Source organism: Apus apus, chromosome 1 (assembly GCF_020740795.1).
Source record: "Apus apus isolate bApuApu2 chromosome 1, bApuApu2.pri.cur, whole genome shotgun sequence".
NCBI lineage: Eukaryota > Metazoa > Chordata > Aves > Apodiformes > Apodidae > Apus > Apus apus.
In genome coordinates, this window is record NC_067282.1 from 72,146,985 (window position 1) to 72,169,986 (window position 23,002).

The 23,002-nt window shown below is 43.9% G+C and overlaps 1 protein-coding gene across 3 annotated transcripts in view; it reads right to left on the minus strand.

Moving 5' to 3' along the window:
* Positions 1-2,969: 2,969 nt before the first annotated feature.
* Positions 2,970-23,002, minus strand: part of TBX15 (T-box transcription factor 15) — a 100,364-nt gene continuing 80,331 nt past the window's right edge. The window contains exons 7-8 of one of the 3 annotated variants that reach the window (XM_051608437.1): positions 21,161-21,258; positions 2,970-5,463 (exon numbers count right to left, since the gene is read on the minus strand). In XM_051608437.1, the coding sequence (XP_051464397.1) occupies positions 4,775-5,463; positions 21,161-21,258 (787 nt within the window). In that variant the 3' untranslated portion in view covers positions 2,970-4,774. Of the gene's footprint in view, positions 5,560-13,047; positions 13,913-21,160; positions 21,259-23,002 lie in introns of those variants that run through there. The other 2 variants (XM_051608436.1, XM_051608438.1) reach the window with 2 other exon arrangements.

Genomic DNA, 23,002 nt, shown 5'->3' on the forward strand with positions numbered 1-23,002 from the left:
GTGCTAGTCTAACATGGGATGTCTGCTCTGGGTCCGTGCACCCAGTTGTGCTGGGGAAACAAAAAATCTGAACACTTCCGGTTTGGGTTGTTTTGGGGATTTTTTTAAGGCAAATTGCTACCTGTCAGCCCTCACCTCCATCAGTAAGGCTCTATCAGCCACATTAACAGATCCTCTGCTTTCATTTTTGCTGAAGTCCATGGAACATGTCACGGGCTGTGTGTCTAATTAGTATCTATGTTTGTGCCCTGAGCATTTTGCTTTAGCACATAGTACTTACATTCCTGCCAAGAATACTGGGATGCAATGTCCTGGTTTTGCTAAGCTGCAGTGACTATGGCCACAGTAATATTGATGTCCTGTGCCTGTCAGTGTGTTAAGTAATGAAGCTAAGCAAACTGTAAACCCGCTCTGTTTATTTTTGCCCCATTCTCCTCAGCTGTGCAACATGTTGTCAGGTTTGCATTTGGAAGAGCCTGTGCTGCAAGATGAGGGATCTCCTATCATTAAGATTTCCACTAACCTTACTGCATTTGTATTTTTATAAAAGGGTACTTCTTCAAAGAGATACATGATGTACATGGATGCAAAATACCTGCTCCTTGTGTGGCTTCTTTGAGATGTCACAAGCTGGCCTTTCCTGCATCGGGAAAATGAATAAGGGCCCTGTCCTCCTCCCCTGTCTCTTCTAAAGAAACACAAGAGAACGTAAAACTTTGTGACTGTGACCACACTATCAAAGCTGCTTAAAGCTGGCCAAGAGGTTCAAAGGTTCATGGTGGAATGGGAAAGGAAGGAAGAGGAGAGGAACTAAACAACTGCTGCCTCCGCCCACCACACACACATGCTCTGCAAATGAGCAACCAAAGGTCTCCTGGATAACTGCGTGACCCTGATGAAAGGGCTCACAGGGCCTGTGGTTAGGGCTATCACCCAAGGAAAGGGAGTCTTCCAGGGGTGGCTGCTGTGTGTAGCACAACCTGGGCTGCCCACCAGGACAACTGGTCCCAAGGGGATCTCCCAGCCTGGTCCTGGTGCACCACACCCATTGGCCATCACATCACCTCTTCTCTGGGAAGCCTCCAGTAAAAAGTGGCAAATGGCACAGAGCCCTGTGTCCCTACAGGTGTGGCAGGGGGAGAAGAGCTACTGTTGTACATGGGATACCTCTGTTATAGCTGGGTCCACCTCAGATTCAATGCTCGCCTTATGTTTCTGGGGCTGTGTCAAGGCCTTAAGTATGTTGTCTGCTCAGAGGAGGGTTATCCTGGGTAGATTTAGTTTAGATATTAGGAAGGAATGTTTTACAATGTGGGTGGTGAGACATTTAAAAAAGCTGCCCAGGGAGGCTGTGGGTGCCCCCTCCCTTCAAGTGTCCAAGGCCAGGTTGGATGGGGCTCTGAGCAACCTGATCTAGTGGGAGGTGTCCCTGCCCATGCAGGGGGCTTGGATCTAGGTAATCTTTAAGGTCCCTTTCAACCCAAAGCTTTCTGATTCTATTATTTGACCTTTGCACCTAAGTAAACACTAATTAAAAAAATTTAACATGCTTTAGCCTGTTATTATTGCTACTGCCCTCCAAACCCTGCTTTACTTTGACTTTGCACAGAGACAACCAAGGAAAGAGTTTACTGTTTTTTCCCCATTTCCCTATTAGCTTGTTCTTACAGACTGTCAGTGTAACTTTCACACCAAATCATATTTGTGCACTTACAACTTTACCTCTTGTGACAGGGAAGCCTCTCTCAGAGTTTTTTTTCCTGTTGTTTTTTCAGCCTTCCTGCTGAATATTCTGATCCTGAACCAACCAAACACTTATGCATATACTAAGATGAATAAATAACGAGCTAACTAAGCTTTCTCATTTTATGTATGTGCCATATAAGGGTTAAATAAATATGTCTAAAATATAGTCAATAAATGCTCACCCTGAGGTCAGTAAGTTTCACACTGACAGCAATTGGATGGATAATATTATTACCTCAGTATGTTGAAGAGCTCGGCTGGATCAGTGACAGGGTGCTCAGTACCTTGAAGGATCATATTGCTGAAGAGTCCGGGCGACAATTTCAAAGCTCTTCCTCACAGATTCCTACTAAAATGCATGGAAACAGGGATTCCAACTCTTCACACTCATGTTGAAGGTTATGCCCTATGTATGTATTTTGCTTTCCTCAGTGAGTGTTTCCAGTCATAACTGTTGATGAATTTTTTTTGTTTTGTTTTAATCAAAATCAGAAATATTTATTTTGATACTAAGAATGATCCTTATTTTGCTGAATCACATTCTCTTCTTAGCTGAAATGCAGACTTGCTCACAAATAACTGAATGGAATAAGGAAGAGCAATCTAATGCAAACAGCCAGCAGAAGGAAATACTGGTTCACATAACATACTATTAACCTGTCAAAATCGTTGCCATGGGATTGGAGTCAAACCCAAAAGCACAGCAAACCTCAAAGCACAGATTGAAGAATATTTTGGAAAGACTCCGAAAGGATTTTAGAAAGGGTATAAAACTCCTGGTTTCAAGATTAAACCAAGAATTAACTATCAAGGATAAAACCAGAAGACAACAAGGGGAAGGACAGATTCTCTGCCATGCGTAGTCCCTCCAGCCCTTTTCAGCAGCATCCATGGCTAGACACAATAAAAGCCAGAATACAGTTGCTAGGTAAAGAACTGGGAATGATATGGGTACATTTATCTTCCCTTGTAAAAAAAAAAGAAATTAAGAAATGCTTGCAGTGTTTCTCTTTCAAGGTCATTCTAACTTCCTGGTGCTTTTTTTTTAATTCAGAAAGAAAAAAGAAAAAGTTTACTGACACGAGGAAAGCTGCAAACTCTGCAGCCCTAACTTACAGCCTGGTCTGGGAGAGGCTTCAGCTTCCCCACTGCTTTCAGTGTTAAGGTCTCAATTTCATATTAGAAATGTAGTGCAAATGAAAAACTGACACATACCCCAAAGCGACATTTAAAAACGAGAAACAAATTATACTTTTATTCCTAAGTATTATTTTCTATATTGACTCTGAAAAGTTATGCTGAAGAACCTTTTATTAGACTTCAACAATCAAAATAACAACTCTAGCTGTCCTTAAGACACACTTCCTGTCAAGGCAGGCACCTTAAAGATCCCAAGCACTCAGTTTTTAAGATTTCTTAGAAGACAGAATTTTTTTATTTTTATGGTAATATTGCCTGGACTTTACCTTTTAGCACCGTGTCTTCATCCCCTCTGTTGTGCAAACATTTTGGAAATGTCTGTCTCCAGAAAAGCACTGAAGCCTCACAGACAGAGAAGAACACAGAGGGAACAATTGCAAAGATTTATTTAGCGCATTCTGTGCTTGGCACTTAGAAACAGAGTTCCGTGCATAGGGCAAATCTTTATACACCTTCTTCTTCATACATATTTTACATACCATTTTTATTGCCCTCTTTTATATTCATTATATTGAATTCCCCACTAGGCATATAAATACATTTATCTACAACACCTCACAACAAATCTCAATAATATCTGTATTCTGTTACTTGGTATTTGCATTTTCACACAACTTCTTAAATGCATAGCTTGCACCAAGCTACAATTGTTTTCTTATTTTTAAAGGATTTGAAGGAAAAAAACAGAAGAGAAGGGAAAAAAAAAGAAAAAAAAAGAAAAAGAAAAAAAAAAAAGGAAAGATGTCAAAAGGCAATGATCTATTTGGTTAAACTGAGATCATGTGGCAGGCAGGAGGCTGGCGACTGCTTGACCTCACTGATACTGAAATGCTAATTTTCCGTGTTTCCAAATGCTAGATTTCCATGGCAACTCTTGCATGCAAGGTGAGGGAGGCCAGCTGCACTTCTAGAGAGCAGAGCTCTCTCTTCTCCTTGTGCTCCCCTGTGAACTCAGTCTAGACAGTTTCCTCCCGTTAGGTTGAGTGCCAGGGGACACACGTTCCCCACAACGGCTGTCGTCCTTTCAGTTTGGGTGCGTCACTTTGGGTCAAGTCAACAGGAGCTGGGCCCCCTCTCCCCCATGCATCTTTCTGAAGATCAGTCCCTGCTTACGGCTGAGGCTCACTTGCATGTTAACATTTTTCTCTCTCTTCTGTCTCTCCCATCTCCATCTGCAGGCTGGGTGCTGGCATACTCGACCCTTGCAAAGAAACCCCTCGTTGGGCAGAGCCATGGTGAAAATGCAGAAGCATTCTTGGGAGGCGAAGCTCCAGCCCAGCAGCCCCATACCCGTGCTATAGAGGGAGAAGGAGCCACAGGCCACTGTTGGCTCCAGAAATGGGCTGAGCTGCTCCATCAGTGAGGAACGGTCTGGGAATGGGGAGGTCTTTAAAGCTACGGGCAATGCAGCTTCAGAGGACGAAGCCTTGGGAGACTGCCTTCCTTTGACTCCCAGGGGACACAGCACAGGGGCACAGCTCCCTCCATGCTGAGAGCTCACACAAGCCGAGAGTTAATGCATAAATGGTATATTCAGCTGCTTCTCTCCAGCTTCTCATTAAAGTCATGCCCTTCTCTCTGCAATGTCCAGAAAGAGCAGGTGCTCCGTGCCAGGTATGGAGGCCGTGGGGCACAACAAGCTGCAATGGCTGTCAGTCAAGCCTTTCCACAAGGTTCTGTGGTGCATACCTAGATGGCTTATGTTCTTATTTATCATTCCAATACTAGTTCCACTACAAGTTTGAAGGCAAAATGGTACTGGGATGGGTTTACCCCTGGAAACGATGAAGGTCCAGCTGCCTTCAATGCCAAGGAGAGGCACAGCTTGTTAGACCATGTGCACAGACATCTGTGAGGAGGAGCCCTGAACCGCACCGTACTGTCTGTTGTCACAGGCGTTGGCTGTCTGCTGGTTGCCAGAGGGAGGGCTGATCATGTGCATCCCGTGATCCATCCCCGTGGAAAGGTATTGCCTCTCTCCGAAGGCCCCGCCGGATGGGGAAGAGCAGAGTAAAGTGCTTTGGGAGGTGGTGAGTTTCTCTGGGCTTGCCGCCAGCCTGGGGGAAGCAGGGAAATTGTATCCATAGAGGTTGTAGGGATTGTGCAGGGAGAAGGCATTGTAGGAGCTCTGCTGCATGTGGCCACCACCAAACATGTGTGAAGAGGAGGAGGTGGAGGCAGGGTTGCCTGCCTGCATAACATACTGAAACTGGGAGCTGGGGAAGGAGCCTAGCTGGCCACTGTACGCCTCCATCTTGCTGTTGCTGGGCAGGGAGGAAGGAGTCGGCATTCCTGAGATCAAGGATGGAGTCCTCTGAGGCATGAAGGTTTCGGAGGCCTGCGAGGCGGAGGCGGTGCCGCTCTGCAGCCGGTTGTAGCCGCTGTCACTCAGCCCTGGGTAGCTCTGCAAGGCAGCCATGTTGCTTCTGGCACACGGGGGATAATCAGACAGGTTGAGGTTGCAAAGCTGGCTCTCCCGGCAGCCAACGTTGAAAGTGTTGGGGGCCAGATGAAAGGCTGGAGGAGAGCAGGATGGAGAGAGAAGGTGAGAGGAAGCAGAGGGCGATGGGGTCCCCGTGCTGGAGGTGGTCGGGGAGGTGCCTGTGCTGCCTCCTGCAAAACAAAACACATGGGAGGATGTTCAGAGCCCGGGACCACATCTGCAAAGCAAGACGCTCTCATTAAAACACAGCTTAGTTTAATAAAGAAACAAGGGTGGTAAAATGGCCGCTGGAAAACTCAGCCGTTCTTGGCAAGAGCCTCTACTTTATTAATAGCATCTCTTGGTCCTTCCTGCTGCTTTTTTTTGTTATGATTTTGTTTTTCCATGGAGATTTTCTTTCCTTTTAAAATAGGAGAGGAAAGCAAGCGTGTCACAGAGCACTCAAAGGCAGTGGGAAAAGCTGTAAGGAAGCACCACTCCATCAGTCAAGAGATCTGCTCTTTTCAGATGTGTTTATCTAGCCCTTTCTTTTTTTTATTTCTTTTATTTTTTCAAAAATCTCATCTCCCTCTCCTGGTCTGCAGGAAGACCCCCAGTCAGTGGGCTGCATGGCTCCACTAAAAACATGCTTTAGCATCCACCTGGGGGTCTTGCGGCGGGAAGTGGCTGAGAGGATATTGAACTTCTGCACTGTTGAGTGTTTTTTTTCATGGTGCAGCAGTCCTGATTTAAGCCAGAAGTAACACTAAAATGAAGGGACACAGCTTTGAGATATAGCCTGTTCCACTGAGCACAGAAAGGGGATGTGTCAGGCTTTTCAATCATGTGTTCTAACTGTAAAAGGGATTCCATATGTTGTATCACTGGTCTTAACAAAATATTGATATATATGCGTGTCACTAGTATCAATATGTTACACATTATTTATGCTGTGAATTCTTTTGCACAGCAGGGATGCTTGTGTGTTCTGACCTGGGTAAACAATACTGCATAATCCCACCAAGAACACTAACAAACTGCAAGTGATAGGAAGAAGCTGATGGCACAACTTGGAGCTCGAGAAGAGGTTATTTATGGGCAACATTCTGAGTTAGAGGAAGCTTCTTGGTCAACCAGGAAAACCAGTTCTGTGCTTAAGGGAATGAAGTCTTCTGGTATTAATTTTTTTTTTTTTTTTCCATTTAAATTATTTCTTTTGCTTGAGATCCCATTTCTGCATTAGGGCAACTAACACTGAAGATTCTTGTAAAAGAAGCAAAGAGGTCCCAGTAAAGGGATTTGACAAAACGATAAGCAGAACCAGAGGAACTAAGAAGACAACTGGTGAGGTGGCATTTTGGACAGGCTAGAAGATGACAGGTGAGAGGCAAAGGGACTGGAACAGAGGGTGTTAGAGTGGGCAGCTGAAATTTAACCAAGGCAGAGATTAGACAGTGAGGATCAAAAGTAAGGGACAGCTTTATTTTATGTGACCTTGTGGAAAAATAAAACAGCAGGATTTTAAGACCAGTCTAGGTCTGCTGCAAAATGCAGGAGGAGCTGAATGCAGCCCTGCTTGATGAAAAGAGAATAGGGGATGCTAATGGTTAAGAGATGCATTAGAAAGACAGGTTCTGTGTCAGTATATGGTGGTGAGGATGTGAGATTATCTCTCTCTACAGGAAAGGCATGGAACTGTTGGAGCAAGTCCAGAAGAGGGCCACAAAGATGATCAGAGGGCTGGAGCACCTCTGCTATGAAGACAGGCTGAGAGAGTTGGGGCTGTTCAGCCTGGAGAAGAGAAGGCTCTGGGGAGACCTTATAGTGGCCTTCCAGTACCTGAAGGGGGCTTATAAGAAAAATGGGGATCAGCTTTTTAGTAGGTCCTGTAGTGATAGGACAATGGGTAATGGTTTAAAATTAAAAGAGGGTAGACTTTGGTTAGACATCAGGAAGAAATTTTTTTACGAGGAGGGTGGTGAACCACTGGAACAAAAGAGAGGTGGTAGATGCCCCATTCTTGGAAACATTCAAGGTCAGTTTGGTCGGGGCTCTGAGCAACTTCATCTAGTTGAAGATGTTCCTGCTAATTTCAGCAGGGTTTGGACTAGATAACCTTTATAGGTCCCTTCCCATCCAAAACATTCTATGGTTCTATGATTCTGTGATATCTGACTCATTCAAACATATCTAGGGTGAAACAGAATGGGGCATTAGAGAGAAAATACAATTTTCAGAGATATCTGGATTTTTTTTAATTTTTAAAAATTTTGAAATCAGAGACAGAAAAGCAGAAAACCAGCTTTGGATAAGCACCAGCTGGCCCAGGCAGCATCAAGCAAATGCATGTTTCTGTGTTGCTAAGTCAAAGCAGTCCTTCCCATTACCTACCATGATGATGAATGCTTATTGCTAAGCCACTGACTCCTTTTGACACTCATTTAGAAGCATAAAAGATAAGTATTGAGTCCACTAGAATTAATGAGAAAAGTTGAAGTTTTAAATGGCATCATAGGCTCTCTATATTCCCTTCTTTACCACACTGAAATGCACTTGCTAGTGCCTTTTTGCTCCAGAGTGTATGAATTTCTAATTTAGTAATTTTGTTTAAAGGTATGCTTCCCTGGTTCATTTAAAGTGTCTGACAAACAATCTCTGGCTAATTTTGTTGTGGTAAGTTAAGATGGGAGCTCCTCCAGCCTTTCTCTCTGTCACAGGTTGTCAATACTTCAGCCAGATCAGCAGAAGGGAACATCTGCCTCTACACAAGTAGCTTCATTTCAAAGTCTATTATAGCTGAAATTGTTGCTAAACTGATTTTGAACTGAGGTACACATCTACAGACACACATTTTCCTGTTAGCCCTGCACTAAAGAAGATAACCTCTGACAGAGAGGGCAGGCAGACAGCTGAGTTCATATAACATCACTTAGCTATCAAAACTTAAAATACAGAGGTCACATAATCACAAAACAAATACAGCACAAAGTGAGATGTATTTAACCAACAGTAATTCCACACTTGATTCTTTACACCACATATTTCATGAGCAAACCTCAGACAGTGACCTACTCACTGACAGTGTCTGGGTGAAAATATATATGTATACTTGTATGAGCATTTAATGATCTGTTTGAAATAAAATAAGTAGAATAGGTTATTAACTACAATGTCTTTATTTCAGTCTTCCTTTATCCCATAGTTAACCTTTAAAAACTATGCAGGAGAGGAGCACACACATCAGTTACCTCAAACATTAGATTTTAATCATCTGATAAAGAGTTACAATCAAGTTGTACCCCTAGCTGAGGCTTTGTCTCCACAGAGATTAAGTAGGGATCTCTGATGAGCAATTAGAAGATACACTTTAATGGTTCCAAAACTGAAACACTGAATTGCACATTGTAGGTTACCCCAAAAGAGGGACTAAAGTGATTCTGCTCTGAATTATCCCTATTTGCAGGCCAGCACCCTGATGTGACCACACAGTCATCAGAAAATTATGTTAAAAAGTTTTTTGTCTCTTTCTCTGTAACTTTAAAATTATAAGGAGGTGAGAGATCTATCAACAGGGGCAAATGCCTGAGCTGACAATAATCTTTCAAGAATGCTTTGCTGTAAGTGCCAACCTTAAGCACAGGACACAGCACAATTCTGCTGCATAAGAACATAACACAGAAGCCTGAGGTTCCTGATCGTTTGCAGATTAATCTTCACATCTTTAAGTAAAATGGGAAATAAGACAAAGCAAGGTGCATCTCAGCTTACCCTCTTCAGAAGTCAGACAGCTCTGCTCTGAACAATATTTCTGATTCACCTTTGCTGGCAGCACTAAGTCTGAGCCAAAAGCAAGCTGGACTTTTGTGCAGTTTTAACTTGGACTGTAGTTGTTACAAAGTCAGCCAAATTCTCCTAGAGATGGCAGGAAGCCCAGCAAGTATATCCACACCATGCTACAGTCTCAGATACACAGATGTCTGTCATTTTAATGGAAAGCATGGATACAAACCAATCTAGTTAAACTGCACACAAGGCTATGTTTAGGTCTGGTTTAAGTCAAGTGGAACCACGCTTAAGGAAGAACAAAATGAATCCCTCAAGAATTCTCTTCTGTTCCTTTTTTCACCATTTCCCTGGAAATAATTGCCAACACCAACAGCACTTACCAGCAATGTCACAGTATCTCTCATCTCCACACTTGTCATGATTCTAGAGTGATTAATTACTATTGTGCTCAGTCTTCTGAAGATCCTTTCTGGCTCTGTATATATCAGTCCCAGGTATGTGCAGGTAGCAAGTCACATTTGTATAAGATGCAGGGTTTGTAACTTCAAACTCCCCACCTTTGCATGTGAACACTGCCCTGCATGGCAGCTGAAAGGGTCTGTCCTTATACTGTCCTGACACTATGGCCAAGCCCTGGTGCCATCCTGAAAGGAGCCTGCTCTCTGTTTGGCCATACAGGTGATAACTAAGTTGACCTTAACAAAGGGGTAGGAGCATTTCTGAAGAGTGGGGTGGATCTAGTGCAAGAAAGGTCAAAAACTACAAACTGGACCAAGAAGCAAGAAATAGTTGGTAAAGAGGAGAGGTGCAAAAAAGAAGAATGAAACCATTGTGGAAGACAGGGAAACCCTAAGGAGAGGCTGGGGTGTAAAGGCAAACCTCCTTCCTGGTGCCAGCACTCCTTCTCGTGAGCAACATAGAGAAATGCTGGCTGTGAACTAGTACCAAATACCTGCCCAGAAGGATCAGGGAAGAAACTGCAGCTTCTCATCTGGATACAGATAACAACTGCTGTTAAAATTTCATCTCAAGTAGCTTATGACCTGTCTTTCCTTCCTGTCACCTGTGTCTTTCTGAACCTTGGTAACAGTGCTTGCTGTCTCTCTGCACATTCCATTAGACCCTTGCTTTTGCTTTTACCTACACTGAGCGTGTTAAGGATTATTTCAGGGTAAACTGCAAGCCCAAACATACCCAGTCCAAGGGTATGACATGCCTTAAAATGAGGGGCTGGAGTATCCTTGAAGCATTTGGCATGCCAGGGTGTCTGAAAGGCAAAGGGGACCTCTTCCACACAGGGCAGGTGACGTAGAGAACTTCCAACACCGCAGTGTAGATGGAAAACACATCTGCCAGCTGCCAGTGTTAGCCAAGGGAGCTTTCTGGCAACAGGGAGATAGGGAGGAGAGCAATAGTGCTAAGGGAGCCTAAAGTACTTGTGCATGGAAAAAAATCTGGGATCTCTCTTATGAATGACACCACTCTAGTCAGCTGACTCAATCTCCTTGATCTGAAAGGTGCACATAAATCACACTTTGGACTCAACCACAGTGTGCTTTCCTTCCTACTGTTTCCAGGCATTGGATGCTACCATCACCTGCAGTGCCTCTGTACAAACCTCTCAGTCCTTGAAGTCCTTCCTTAGTACAGAGGATGAAAGCAAGTGCAAGCTGAAGCTGCAGTCAGCACAAGATAAATGAACATGAAGGCCATGCCCTGTGCAATGGTAGAGTCTCATCAGACACCTACAGGCAAGAGCTTTAGAGTAGTTTGAGCAACTTGATCACTGCCATTATCTGACCACATCAGCAGCCTACAGCTCTTGGCGTGGTCGGGTTCAGACAGTGATAACACTATATCATTAAGAACAAATGTGGCTGAGGGGCCTCAGAGCTTGTGCCTTGACTTTCTAGGAAGGATGGGAACCACAAGCTGATTTGTCTTCAGATTTTACATTTTTATGTGTCAGTCAGCACAAAGTTTGAGCGCAAACACCTCTTAAGCAGCTCAGCCCACTGCCACCTACAAGCTAGTTTAGCTCATCATGGGCTGTAGGTTCAGCATGTCCAGCCTATGGCTCAGAGGCTGTACACAGCACAGCAGGGCTGTGCCTGGCCCACAGCCTCAGCCCAGCCATCTGGTCCCACCTTCAGAGGTGAGCAGGACCTAGCCTGAAGGCCAGATGCTTGGAAGTGATCAGTGCACAGCCTTGCTGGTTGGTCTCCTGGAGGAGCTACAGCCCCTCCACATGCCCGACACATCAGCATTTGCACTGTGGGACAGGCATGTGTCCAAGCACACGAGGCTGCAGGAAAGAGGGGCTGTGGCCACTAGTCACTCATTTAGCTAGCAGCTCTCCTCCTGGCACTTTGCTTGAGCTAATAAGCCCTCCTGAGAGGCAGTTTATATTCACTTGGGCACAGAGCCATGCTAATGCAGCTCTCCAGCTTTCCAAATGGAGCTGGCTGGGAGCTGGCATGTGTCTGGTCAGCATGGACCACAGACAGATGAGCCTGTCCATACAGACATACTCTGAGTCATTCTTGAAAAGTCTTAATACTTTTTAAATGTTCTACAGACATGTACACGTATGCAAAGGGGTTTTCTAAAGCATGGGAGAGACCAATCCTTCCCAATGTTTTGCAATGTTCTACCCTTGGACACAACAGGGAATAAAAGTGCCATCATGCATGCAGGAAAACAAAACTGAACAAAAAGACAAAATCCTTTTCTGTGCATTTGCACATGCATGCACCCTAAGGATGGCTTAGGAAACTTACTCCATGTCTTCCAAGTTACTGTGCCTTTGGTCACAGAGCAAAAATTAAGTACTTATCCAAAGGTGGAATCTGAGCTGGTTATGAAGGAGTGTTTGTGCAGATTGCCAGGTGATCTGACTGGTAGATTATGAGGCCAGAGAGTGCTACAGTAATCATCTGATCTCATGTTTTTCAGAGGCAGGCCTTGCACAAACCTGGGTTCATTCCTGCATTCAAGTAGCACGTGCCTCAGTCCTGCTCGATACCTACTTGCATCCACAGGCATCTAAATGCCATAAAATCTGGTGTCACTCCTGCCCTCACAAATCATGACAGCTTTTGTCTTACAAGTATAGTGGACAGCCTGAGGTCTCACTTCCCATGTTTAGTTTTCAAAAACTCAAACCTACAACCTTCAGAAGGGTTGAAAGGTTCTTCATCACATCCTTCTTGTGCCACCACTACCCATCTCAGTTCCTTCTTCACCACCTTGGAAAACTAAACAGCTTTGCTGCCTCTTCCTTGTCTTCTCACCAAGTCAGGGAAGGGACACCTGGTCTGTGATGTGCTGGACTCTTTCTTTACTCTTTCCCATGTCTAGGAATGAAAATGTCCCTTTTTCATGGGAATGAGAGCCATTTCTGGCTCCTGGAGTGTAGCTGCCTGTTTTCTCTCTAGAGCCCTGGGCCAATTATCAAATTATTAATCTGCTGGTAAAATCTTTAAAAGACCCATATGAAACCAGAAGTCTCCCTCATGCCAAGTTGCTGTGTTTGTAGGGGAAACTTAAAGAGAGCTTTGTAGTTCTTTGAGCTACAAGTCAGAGCACAAAAAGGATGGCTACAGCAATAGATATAAGGGGGAAAGCATATACTATACGGTACAAAAATAAGGAATTAAAGGAAATTTTATTTAAGGTTAGTAAATTACAGAGAAGAATCAGTTTTCTAAGCTTGCCTCAAATTACAAGAATCACTGGATTTAATGGTAAATCTTGAACAACTCAGAATAACACTTCTCTTTAACTCTTACAGATTTCTACAACATAGAGAAGTGAGAAAGTTAGAGGTAAAACTTGCCTCAGTCATCCTCCAAGATAAAATATTTTTAAGACATAGTTGTAAATAAACAAACCATGTTTCTAATGTGGACAAAAAGTGCAGTCTGGGACATCTGGTTTCCTTTCCCATCTATATCCAGAGCACCAAGAAAGCTTTACCAAAAGTAAGACAATATCCCCTTGCCAGTTCCCCTAGACTGTCGTTAATACAAGGGTTTCTGCTCCTCACATAAACACACGGGATTCTTGGGCCAACTCCATAAAGTACCAGAAGAAGGCCTGTTGGACATGACTTTCTGTCCTGCCTGCAGACAGATGTAACGTGGCATACATGGCACTTCTGTGAGATGCACCTCAGCTCTTACAGAAATGTCTTGTTTCCCTTCTTTAAGTATAGACAGATCAAATCAACTCAGGCTTGGAGAATGATGAGCAGCCTATTTTAGTGGAGAAATTTGCTTATAATTTATAATTATGCACTGTCCTTTACATTTACAACCATTGGCTGGGCACAGACAATGACAATGGGGTCATATAATGAAAGCTACCCCAGGGGATGTCACTGAATGAAAAGGGGATGCAGAAAAGGACTCCTTGTGGCACAAATCCTTCAGAAAGCCACAACAAAATTGCTGCAACTTTTCAGCTGAGATGACCTGAAATCATGGTGATTTCTTTCAAAACAAGCGCGGCCAGCAGCTCAAGAGAGGTGATTCTCTCCCTCTACTCTGTTCTCATGAGACCCCACCTGGAGTACTGTGTCTAATTCTGGAGCTCCCAACACAAGAAGGACATGGAGCTCCTGAAGAGAGTCCAGAGGAGGGCCAAGAAGATTACAAGAGGGCTGGAGCCCCTCTCCTATGAAGACAGGCTGACAGAGTTGGGTTATGAGAAGACTCCGGGTAGACCTTATTGCATCCTTCCAGTACCTGAAGGGGCCTGCAGGAAAGCACAGGAGGGACTTTTTATTAAGGCCATGTAGTGACAGGACAAGGGGTAATGGCTATAAACTGGAAGAGGATATATTTCAGTAAGACATTAGGAAGAAATTCTTCACTGTGAGGGTGGTGAGACACTGGAAGAAGCTGCCCAGGGAAGCTGTAAATGCTCCATCCCTGGAAGTGTACAAGGAGAGACTGGACAGGACTTTGAGCAACCTGATCTAGTGGGAGGTGTCCCTGCCCATGCAGGAGGGTTGGATCTAGATGATATTTAATGTTCCCTTCCAACCTAAACCATTCTATGATTCTCTAATTCTTTGGTGACAACAACAGCAAACTGAATTGCAGCCCTCTCCTGCCATTCTTGATGGACACTGATTTGGGTCAACACAGGCCCTGGAAGCTCCAGCATATTAAATGATAAAAATATGCAATAAACAAATAGAAAACCCTAGAGGCACTGTGGTTCAAAATTTCTGAACTGAGGAATAATGTCTCAGTATCATGGCAAGTTCAGAGCACACACTGCTTTCTATTCATAACAAAATAATGTTCCACTCTGGGGAAATTGTGCAGATCTTCAAAATATGATTGTCCCCTTCCATTCATTCATGTGAAATATGATCACCACCCATGATATAACAAAGATTTAGGCTTCAGTAATTACACTTCAGGACAAACACCTCCCTGGAGTAACAGAGTGCTTCAGGCTTCTTTCAGGTCATCAGAGAGCAGCATAGACTTTGACTCTTAGACCCTCATGTCAAATTTGGGAGTGTATTTTAACTTTTCACTGTGAAAGATGAGACCTTGAAGCCCCAGAAACGCTCCTTCCCTAAAGAAAAACTGCTGCAGCTCAACCAAGAAGAAGCTGGAACAGTGTGTTCCCTGTTGCTTCGTTTAGATGAGGCAATCTACTAGCCATTTAAAGTATGCAGCAGAAAGCAGCTCTTGATCCCAATAACTCTGACAACAACTGTTCTGTTTCCAATCTCCTCTTCAAGGTCAAAAGAATCAAGAACATAATTGAGACCAAACCCAGATATCTGACCTCTGCCAATAGCCTAGACCGTTCACAATTGATTTTGAAATGAAAGCAGCATCCAGATCATCCTGGTGACATGACTGGGAGAACCAATGGCTGCTGTCAGGAGACAAGTGGCCAAGCAGCCACTTGTTGTTCAGCCTTCTTTGATATCAGTAGCTCTGCTCTTTTGGAGGTGCTATTTTGGGAATCTGGGATCTCAGATAAAGCCAGAAGGATCTTAACAGTTACTTGCTTCTTTCTGCCTCAAGGTGCCTCTGATGCTTTCAGATCAAGTTCTGAAGGGCTGAGTCTTGTCTTTATTTGACACTAATACGCATTGTGCATTCAATCAGGGCAGCCCTCTGAGCACCACACCTGATGTGGAGAAGAGTGTACCAAAAGAAAAAATGAGTAGCAAGCAGTACAAACTTTGGCAAGACAGAGGTGATGCCTGCCCAAAAAGGGTAATATTTACAGACAGGGAAGCTAGAAAAACAGTAACACTTCAGCTCAGGGTATCTATCTCCCATCTCCTGAAACATCGTGCAGCCTTAGGGTCTGTCTGGACTCATTACTACTACAAGAAAACATTATTCCTTTGCAGCAGTAAAGGGGGAGCCTTTTGTGCATAGTGTTGCTGACACAAGACTCAAGTGTTACACTGTCCCCTCTCAGAGGAAGACAGGAGAAACTGTACTCCATCAACAGCCTGCATATACATGCTGCTCTAGAGAGAGAAGCACTTCTACTGCTACCAGAGGTACCTGCTGAGAGCAAAGATAGCAACAGAGGTCTTACCAGCGAGAAGCACATCCCCTCTTTGCCATCAAAAGCTTGAAGTTTGTCTAAAACAGCATCAGAGGCACATTAACAAAGACTCCCTAATAGGTGGCCTCTCTACCTCAGGTATCCAGTGCAAGATCAATGGATGTGCTCAAGTTGATTGAAAATGGGTTGGATCTCCTGAAAGCAATTGGTAGAGTCTTCAGCAAAGGTGCTTATTAAAGCAAATAAACCCCATTTGAAAGAAAAGCTGTCTTGAGAACTCACCAGTCCAAGCTAAGGTATTTGGCTCTTGGAGCCTTGGTGTGCACGTATCAAAACAGTAATTTAATGGTGAAGTAAAAATTTATGTGCTGCAATCCTGCCAACACACCACATCGTGTGACTGCTCATACTGGTCCTGAAATACTGCTTAGGAGTCAATTCTTTTTACCAGCTGCTATGGTACCTTCACTTCTATTTCTTGCCTAAGTCATCAGCTTTTATAGAAAGGATCAGATACTGATCACTATTCCGGCATTGTCACAGTGCCTTTCTAGCCTCTATGTTCTGGTAAAACTTTCAGTTGCTGATAGCAATCTGCTCATCTCAATAACTTGTGGGAAACTGTATCTCACCTAGGAGCCACTAATGGCTCTTTTTACTCTTGGAAAGTGACACAATCCAGAGTTACTGGAACTCTTATTCTCTTTCCCCCACCCCCCCTTCTTTCTTTTTTTTCTTTTTTTTTAATGTTCCCTGTTAAAATCAAGAAACTGAGCCACATACTTTTAATAATGAGAATCTGGAAGAGGTTCAATCTAAATTTTGAAAATATATTCCAATTAAAGATTTTAATAGATTCTTGGCTTTCCCCACATCTCAGTGCCATGTGCATCCAATAATCCCAAACCCCCTTTTTCCCTAGTAATAAGTAGACTGCAAAGCCGGTGACATCATTCTCCAGAAGGCCAGCCTCTCCTGGACTGTCATTTTCTGAACATATTTGAGGAAGCTTTTGCTCAAGGGGACTTTCTTTTTCAAACTGGCTATAGATCTGCTGTGATTGTGACAAACACGGTGCTTGCCCTTGTGAAGCTGAGATGACTTTGGATTGCGTTCTCTAAAAAACAGGTTTTGCATTCAGGTCAGAGGGTTTCATTGACAGAAAAGGTATGTTCTTCTCCTTGGTAGGGCAACATGGTGACCCCTCAAGTCACAGACCTGCAGAGACTTACTGATGCACTTCCCTTCGATGGCAACATGTGCAACTAAAGCTTATGGACTGCTAGAGTCAGCCACACCAGACATCTGTGTGACTGGTCATGCTGTCAGGCTCTCCAGTTTGTGTGGCAGCTGAAACCTATCATTATGTAGATTAGAAAGTTATTTAATCCCTGTATGAAACAGCTGCATCCAGGGTACTGAGTATCAGTTTGGTATGTCACTGTGGCCCTTGCTCATCATACATCTTGGGCCAAACAAATGAGCAAAGCACCAGGATACATGTTGAATGGGAGAAAGAATAATGTGGAAAAAATTATAATGCCTTTAGATAATTGTATCATGTGGGAGCATCTGGAATACTCTGTGCAGACTTGTTTTTAAAGCAACGATTAAGGACCTGGAAAACTTCCCACTTGAAGAGAAAATAAATGACTGGCACTGGGAGAAGCACAGGAGAGAGACATAAAAACCTGTAAGAAACCATTAACTGTATGAAGAAGGTGGATGAGGGGGAACTTCTGTTCTCCTTATCTGAGAACATCCCACAAAAAGGGATGAATATTCAGTTAGAGTAGAAAAATCAGAGCCGCCATAATGAAGTGTGTTCCACGCAGTTGTCATAAAAACATGGAAATCACAGTCACAAGAGTCTATCCAGGATGGGTGACACAAAGACACCACATTTTCTGGTCTTCACAAGATAGCATAGGCTGTAAAGATTCTGTATTTAATCCTCTTTTTAATTAACTATGCAAACTGAGCTTTCATTCTTAGGCATCTTCTCCAACAAATCATTCTACCTTTTTTTTCCTGAATCCTCTTCAATCTCTGTCCCTTAAAAATACATAAAGCAGAAGAGTATATTGTAATGTCAGTTTTCAGCTAGGAAATTGTTTCCCCACTGCTTACCACTCCTTTTTTTTCCTACACACCAGAGATTTAATATCCTTTTCTATCACAGTAAAACTTACACTGTCCCTTGCATGTGCAGTGGCTTATCCACTGAGACCTCCAAGTTCTTATCAGTGCCAACACTTTCTACCACACTTGGTGGCTCTGTATGTCCTACGTTTTGTTACTAGACACATGATATTGCATCTGCCTGAACGAAAAGCCATGCTTTGTCTGAATGCATACGGATTACCAAGCAATCTCTATTGCTCTTCACATCTTTGTCCCATCATTACTGTCCACTCTGCAGTCTTTATGAGATTTGTACCTTTTAGCAACACCACTGTTTCTTTCAGTTCTGGACAAATTAGTACTGGAACCTGCACAGCAACACTGAGACTGTCCTTAATGGATGGTGTTTTCATATTTATCATGTCAGCTTTGAGACCAGTCTACTTATTTCTTAATATATGCTAATGCCAACTTTTCCAAGCTGGCACACATGGCAATGAGTTAAACACTCTCCAAAAATCTATCGCACCTATCCAGTTATTTCTATCAGTCAAATCTCTAACTTAAACAAATAATTCAGTTGGGGATTTTTTTGACAAATCTGCTTTGGAAAAGGCAGATAACACTTTCATTTCATGAGAAAATTATCAAGTGACAAAAGAAGAGCTAAGAATCCACAGCACACAAAAATCCAGCTGGAAAGCAGCAAAGGCATCATATTGATACTGCTGAAGTCTCAAACTTCTGCACAACAAAGCATCATTTTTTCCACCACAGTAATGGGGACTCATCTCTCATCTCATTCAAAGCTGAATTTCACAGTTCCTACAGGTGATGTATTCTAGCACTTCTGTAGATTTCATATAACTGGAGCCTATTGCTTTTTTCCTATCCACCACAGGCAGCATCTTATTTCAGTGCTATTATGTACTGTCTCCCTCATTACTAGGCTGAACAACCATAACTTGTTCCTCATTGATGAAGTTTCCTCCTAGGCATGTGTCTGGTTTTGCTGCTTTCATCTTGTCTCTCTGCAGGAAGTATGAAGTCCTCTCAGGCTGCAGTGTACACTTCTAGTCCCAAAAGTCTCCTGCAGCCCCAGTGCATTTTCCCAACAATTCAAAGGACAAAATGGAGGCCTTCAAATCCTCAAGTGTTTATTGTCACTGGTTCAGTTGCCAATCTGGAGTCAAACCTTGACAAAATGCCATATCCACCCAGCTTTGGAGACAAGAGCATGATCTAGAATTAAACCGTCTGTTAATTTAAATACTACCTGGGAAACTTCTAATTCTTAAAGATGCAGGGTATGAGATAACAGCATGCAGCTGAAGCTTCAGGTGGGAGAGAGGAGTCAAGTCCCAGGGAAGTCTCTTATACAAAAAGACTGGCTAAGCTCAGAGGAGCTGACATGCAATAGCTTACACCGAAGTCAACTGTTAAACAGCAGTGATTTATTCACCTGTCACACAGTTCATGTGCTTGAAAGCAAGGAGAGGAAGAGGTATGGGCACTGTACATCCTGGTTGTCTTGGATTTGGAGGGAAGAATCACACATGGCTTTAAGCCACCTCAGTATTTCTTGTGTTTTCTGCCAACAATTCCAAGCTCTCCAGACCAGAATATTTGTGCTTGTCCTTGGGGGCTTTCTCAGACGCCAGAAATTAAAATAAATTGTGTTTGTACCTTGGCTTTGCACCTATCATTGAGTCCAGGATCAGCTTCTCACAGCAACCACTGAGGAGGTGAGCAATATGATGGAGGGAATATTTTTAGTTTATGACCTTGAAGTCGTTGGCATGGCTAAAAGCAGAGCTCAAGAGCACTGCTTTGTAGTGAGTTTTAAGTTTTGAGACCAACCTGCAGATACAACATAAGTTAAGGGCTGTCCTAAACCTAGAGGTCCGTGGTGCAGGGGTGGTGGTCTGCACTGAGCAGGCTGGTCACAGGGTACTGGCTTGCTTCCTGGTTTTTCAGCTGCCAAACTATATTAAAACAAGCTAAAAATACATGAAATATTTTCCTTTCCTAATATTACTTTACCACGTAAGCAGTAGCTGGAGTTGCCACTAGTATGTTATCTGATAACCAGTGGGAGGGGAGGTGTGCAAACCCGAATAGGGGCTGAGGCAGAGGAGGGAGGCTGCTTCAGCAACCATGACCAGGAGAAGAGGCTGTTATGTTTCTATTTAGGTGAGTGATGAAAATGTTTCTGAATCCCTGTTTTAACCCATCTCTGACTGCACACCTCACTGCAAGTGCTCCTCGACACATGCCCCTGAACATGTGCAGAACTTCTCCTGCCCTGTGATGGGCAGTCCCAGCTGCTGCTCTCCCTCTGGAGGAGACCACACCATCCCCAGATGGATCTGAGGTCTACAGGGAAGTTTTGGGGTGATATCAAGCTCAAATGTGACAGGCTGGAGAATCTGCAACACAGGGCCTGAGTTTGGTTTTGATTGTTTAACCTCACAGACGTCACATTTGCACACAGCTTTGAGTTGTTTCTTTTCTTGCATTTATATTGGGGGAAAACAAACAAACAAAGCAAATAAACAAAAAAGCCAAAAAAAAAAAAAAGGTATCAGGATGCCCTGGTAGCTCTCTTCCCAGTGATCACTGTGTTTTTAACTAGAAATATCTGCAATGAAGTAAATAGGGAAGTCCTATCAGTGCAAAAAAAATAGTAACACAGCCTGAAACTGGAGATGAAAGCCCTACTTAACAAATGAGAGATGTAAAGGGCAGAAGCTATGAAAAGACACAGCATGAACACGCGGAAAACACTTGGCCTACCCAATAATTCTTCCCAGCCTCCTACTAACAGAAAATGTCTCCAGCAAGGCCACCAGGTTTTGAAAGAGACACAGCATGATCCTGGAGAGAGGCACATTTCTGGTCTCCTAAAGCTTCCAGAGGACACACACCCCTCCCCCTTCTATTGCCACACAAATGGCAGACACTAAGTGGAAACAGGGAACAACATGTCTGACATGCTGGAGTCTTTCCTCTGTCTGTCTTTGCTCTCTGCACACTTAAATCATGCTGTGTACTTGGGCTGGTTCTCCCAACCCTGCACTCCTTTCTGGTCCTTCTTCTAGCTCCTAGGTGCACTGGGAACACCAGAAAGATGAACTGGTTGCACTGCACCGCATAAGGCACGGCCTGTCAACCATTTCAAATGTATCTTCTCTGCTGGGTGTCCTTTCACAGCAGTGAAGAGCTCAACAAGGTGCATGAACCACACCAGAGCAGGGTGCATTGCTGCTCTTCCACCCTCTGCTGTTGCTCTTTCCACAGCTCTTTGCACGGCCTTTGTACGCTCACCTTGCTGCTTCTGCATGGTAGTGAAGTCTTCAAAGGTGAGAGTGCGCACGGGGGGCCTCCAGAAGGCGTAGGTCTCCATAATGGCCTCCAGCCCTGTCCTGTGCAATGAAAATAAAACAAGGAGAGAGGAATGTCAGTCAGCTGGCAAGGGTATTAGCACTGGGGGAAGGGGGCTCCGACCTCGCTTGACAGGCTGCCAGCGGCCACCTAAAGGTCACCTTGGCATCTGTGAATTCCTCAAGCGAGCCTTCCTGCACAGGTACTAGCCACTGCAGTAAAATGACATTTCCCCAGCCCAGGATTTCAGAAGCTCTTAACAGTCTTCCAGAACCTTTCTCTCTCTTTTTTTTTTTTTCTTTTTTTTTTTCCTTTTGTTTTTGTTTTTGTTTTTGCTTTGTTTTTTTTTTTTAACAAGGATCCAAAACTTTCTGTCTGTTTTGCAGGGTACACGTGACCATCAGCTCCTCCGGGCATGCTTTACCGTAGAGCAGGCTTCCACACTTTCTGGATTCACTGTGATGCAAACAAGGGAGGTCTGGGATTCAGCCTTCAGAATCAGAGAGATTTTGTGAAATGCCTTTCTCTGCCTCCTAATTCTGGACACTGCTTTGAAGTGCTATGGGTAGCCGTCCAAAAGGGAATCTCCTTGGTTTTGGACTTCAACTAGAAATGCTTAAGATGTCTTTTAGAAAAGATCAGTGACATCTCTGCTTTGGGCTCCTAACTCACCACAAAGACAGTACTAAAGAGAAAAAGCTGAAAATCAAGTGAGAACTTTTCCTCTTGAAAGGCCAGGGTCTCAGATTTGTTCTTATTTTCACCACAGAATGCTAACTCTGATGAAAGTCTCTCAGTGGGGAGAGAGTGCATTGTCATGAAAAGACCCCCATGCTCTTTACGACACAATCCCCTGGAGTTCCTTCCCAGGAAGGGCTCTCCTCTGTGGAACCTGTATATTGCTGTGTTCCCCATTCCTTGCCTTCCCCTGCCTCTTTTCCAGCAGTAGGTTATAGCCCTCGCGCTGACCAAACACGACTACAGATTCTTCGTCAGTTGTGAGAACATATCCCCTTTCAATGCAAAAGGCTCTAACATCCCCAGAGCCTCTCATCAGATGTTGAGCTGATACTGGAGCTGCCTTTTGCTTCTGAAAATGTCTTTCTGCACGTGCCTCCACTCACTCAGTTAACTTTCCAAAGTCTCCCCGGAAGCTCGGATGCTTTAAATACATTGGAGTTGGCAAACCAAACTCTGTATTTTAAGAGGAGGTTTAGAAGAGAGGTTGTTGCATGGTGTTTATTAGCTGCTAAGCTGTTAGAAGTAGAAACAGAAGACATCTCTGCATAGCAGTCTCACACTAGCACTGAGCACATTACAACAAAACTATTTGGTTAATACACTGGCCTCTGCCAGCTCATGGAGCTCAAAGAAACAAGGCAGAGCAGAATGTGAACCCATCTGCTAGGCTGGGCTTTGTGGGCAAAACCAACTCTTCCACTACCAGTTCCACCCCCAGGATTTCCCCCTCTCCCTCTGTGAGAAAGCCACACGTGTTCAGACTCCATCTGCTCTTCAGCACATGCAGTTGGGCAGAGAATGGTACATTTTTGCAGCCTCATAAATGAACCTCAGCCCAAATACTGAGGGAGGACCTTCAACTGCCATATATCCAGGGGGCACAGAATGACCTGAGCAAGTCACAGGGCAGCAAGGACTACTGTTGAAATTACTTGTCTTGATGATTAAAACCAACTAATACATCCAGGCATGCAGATTGAAAGTTCCAGCTGTGCTAATCCAGTTGCTCTGTGTCTACCACCAGGATTACACAAGGAAGGAGGG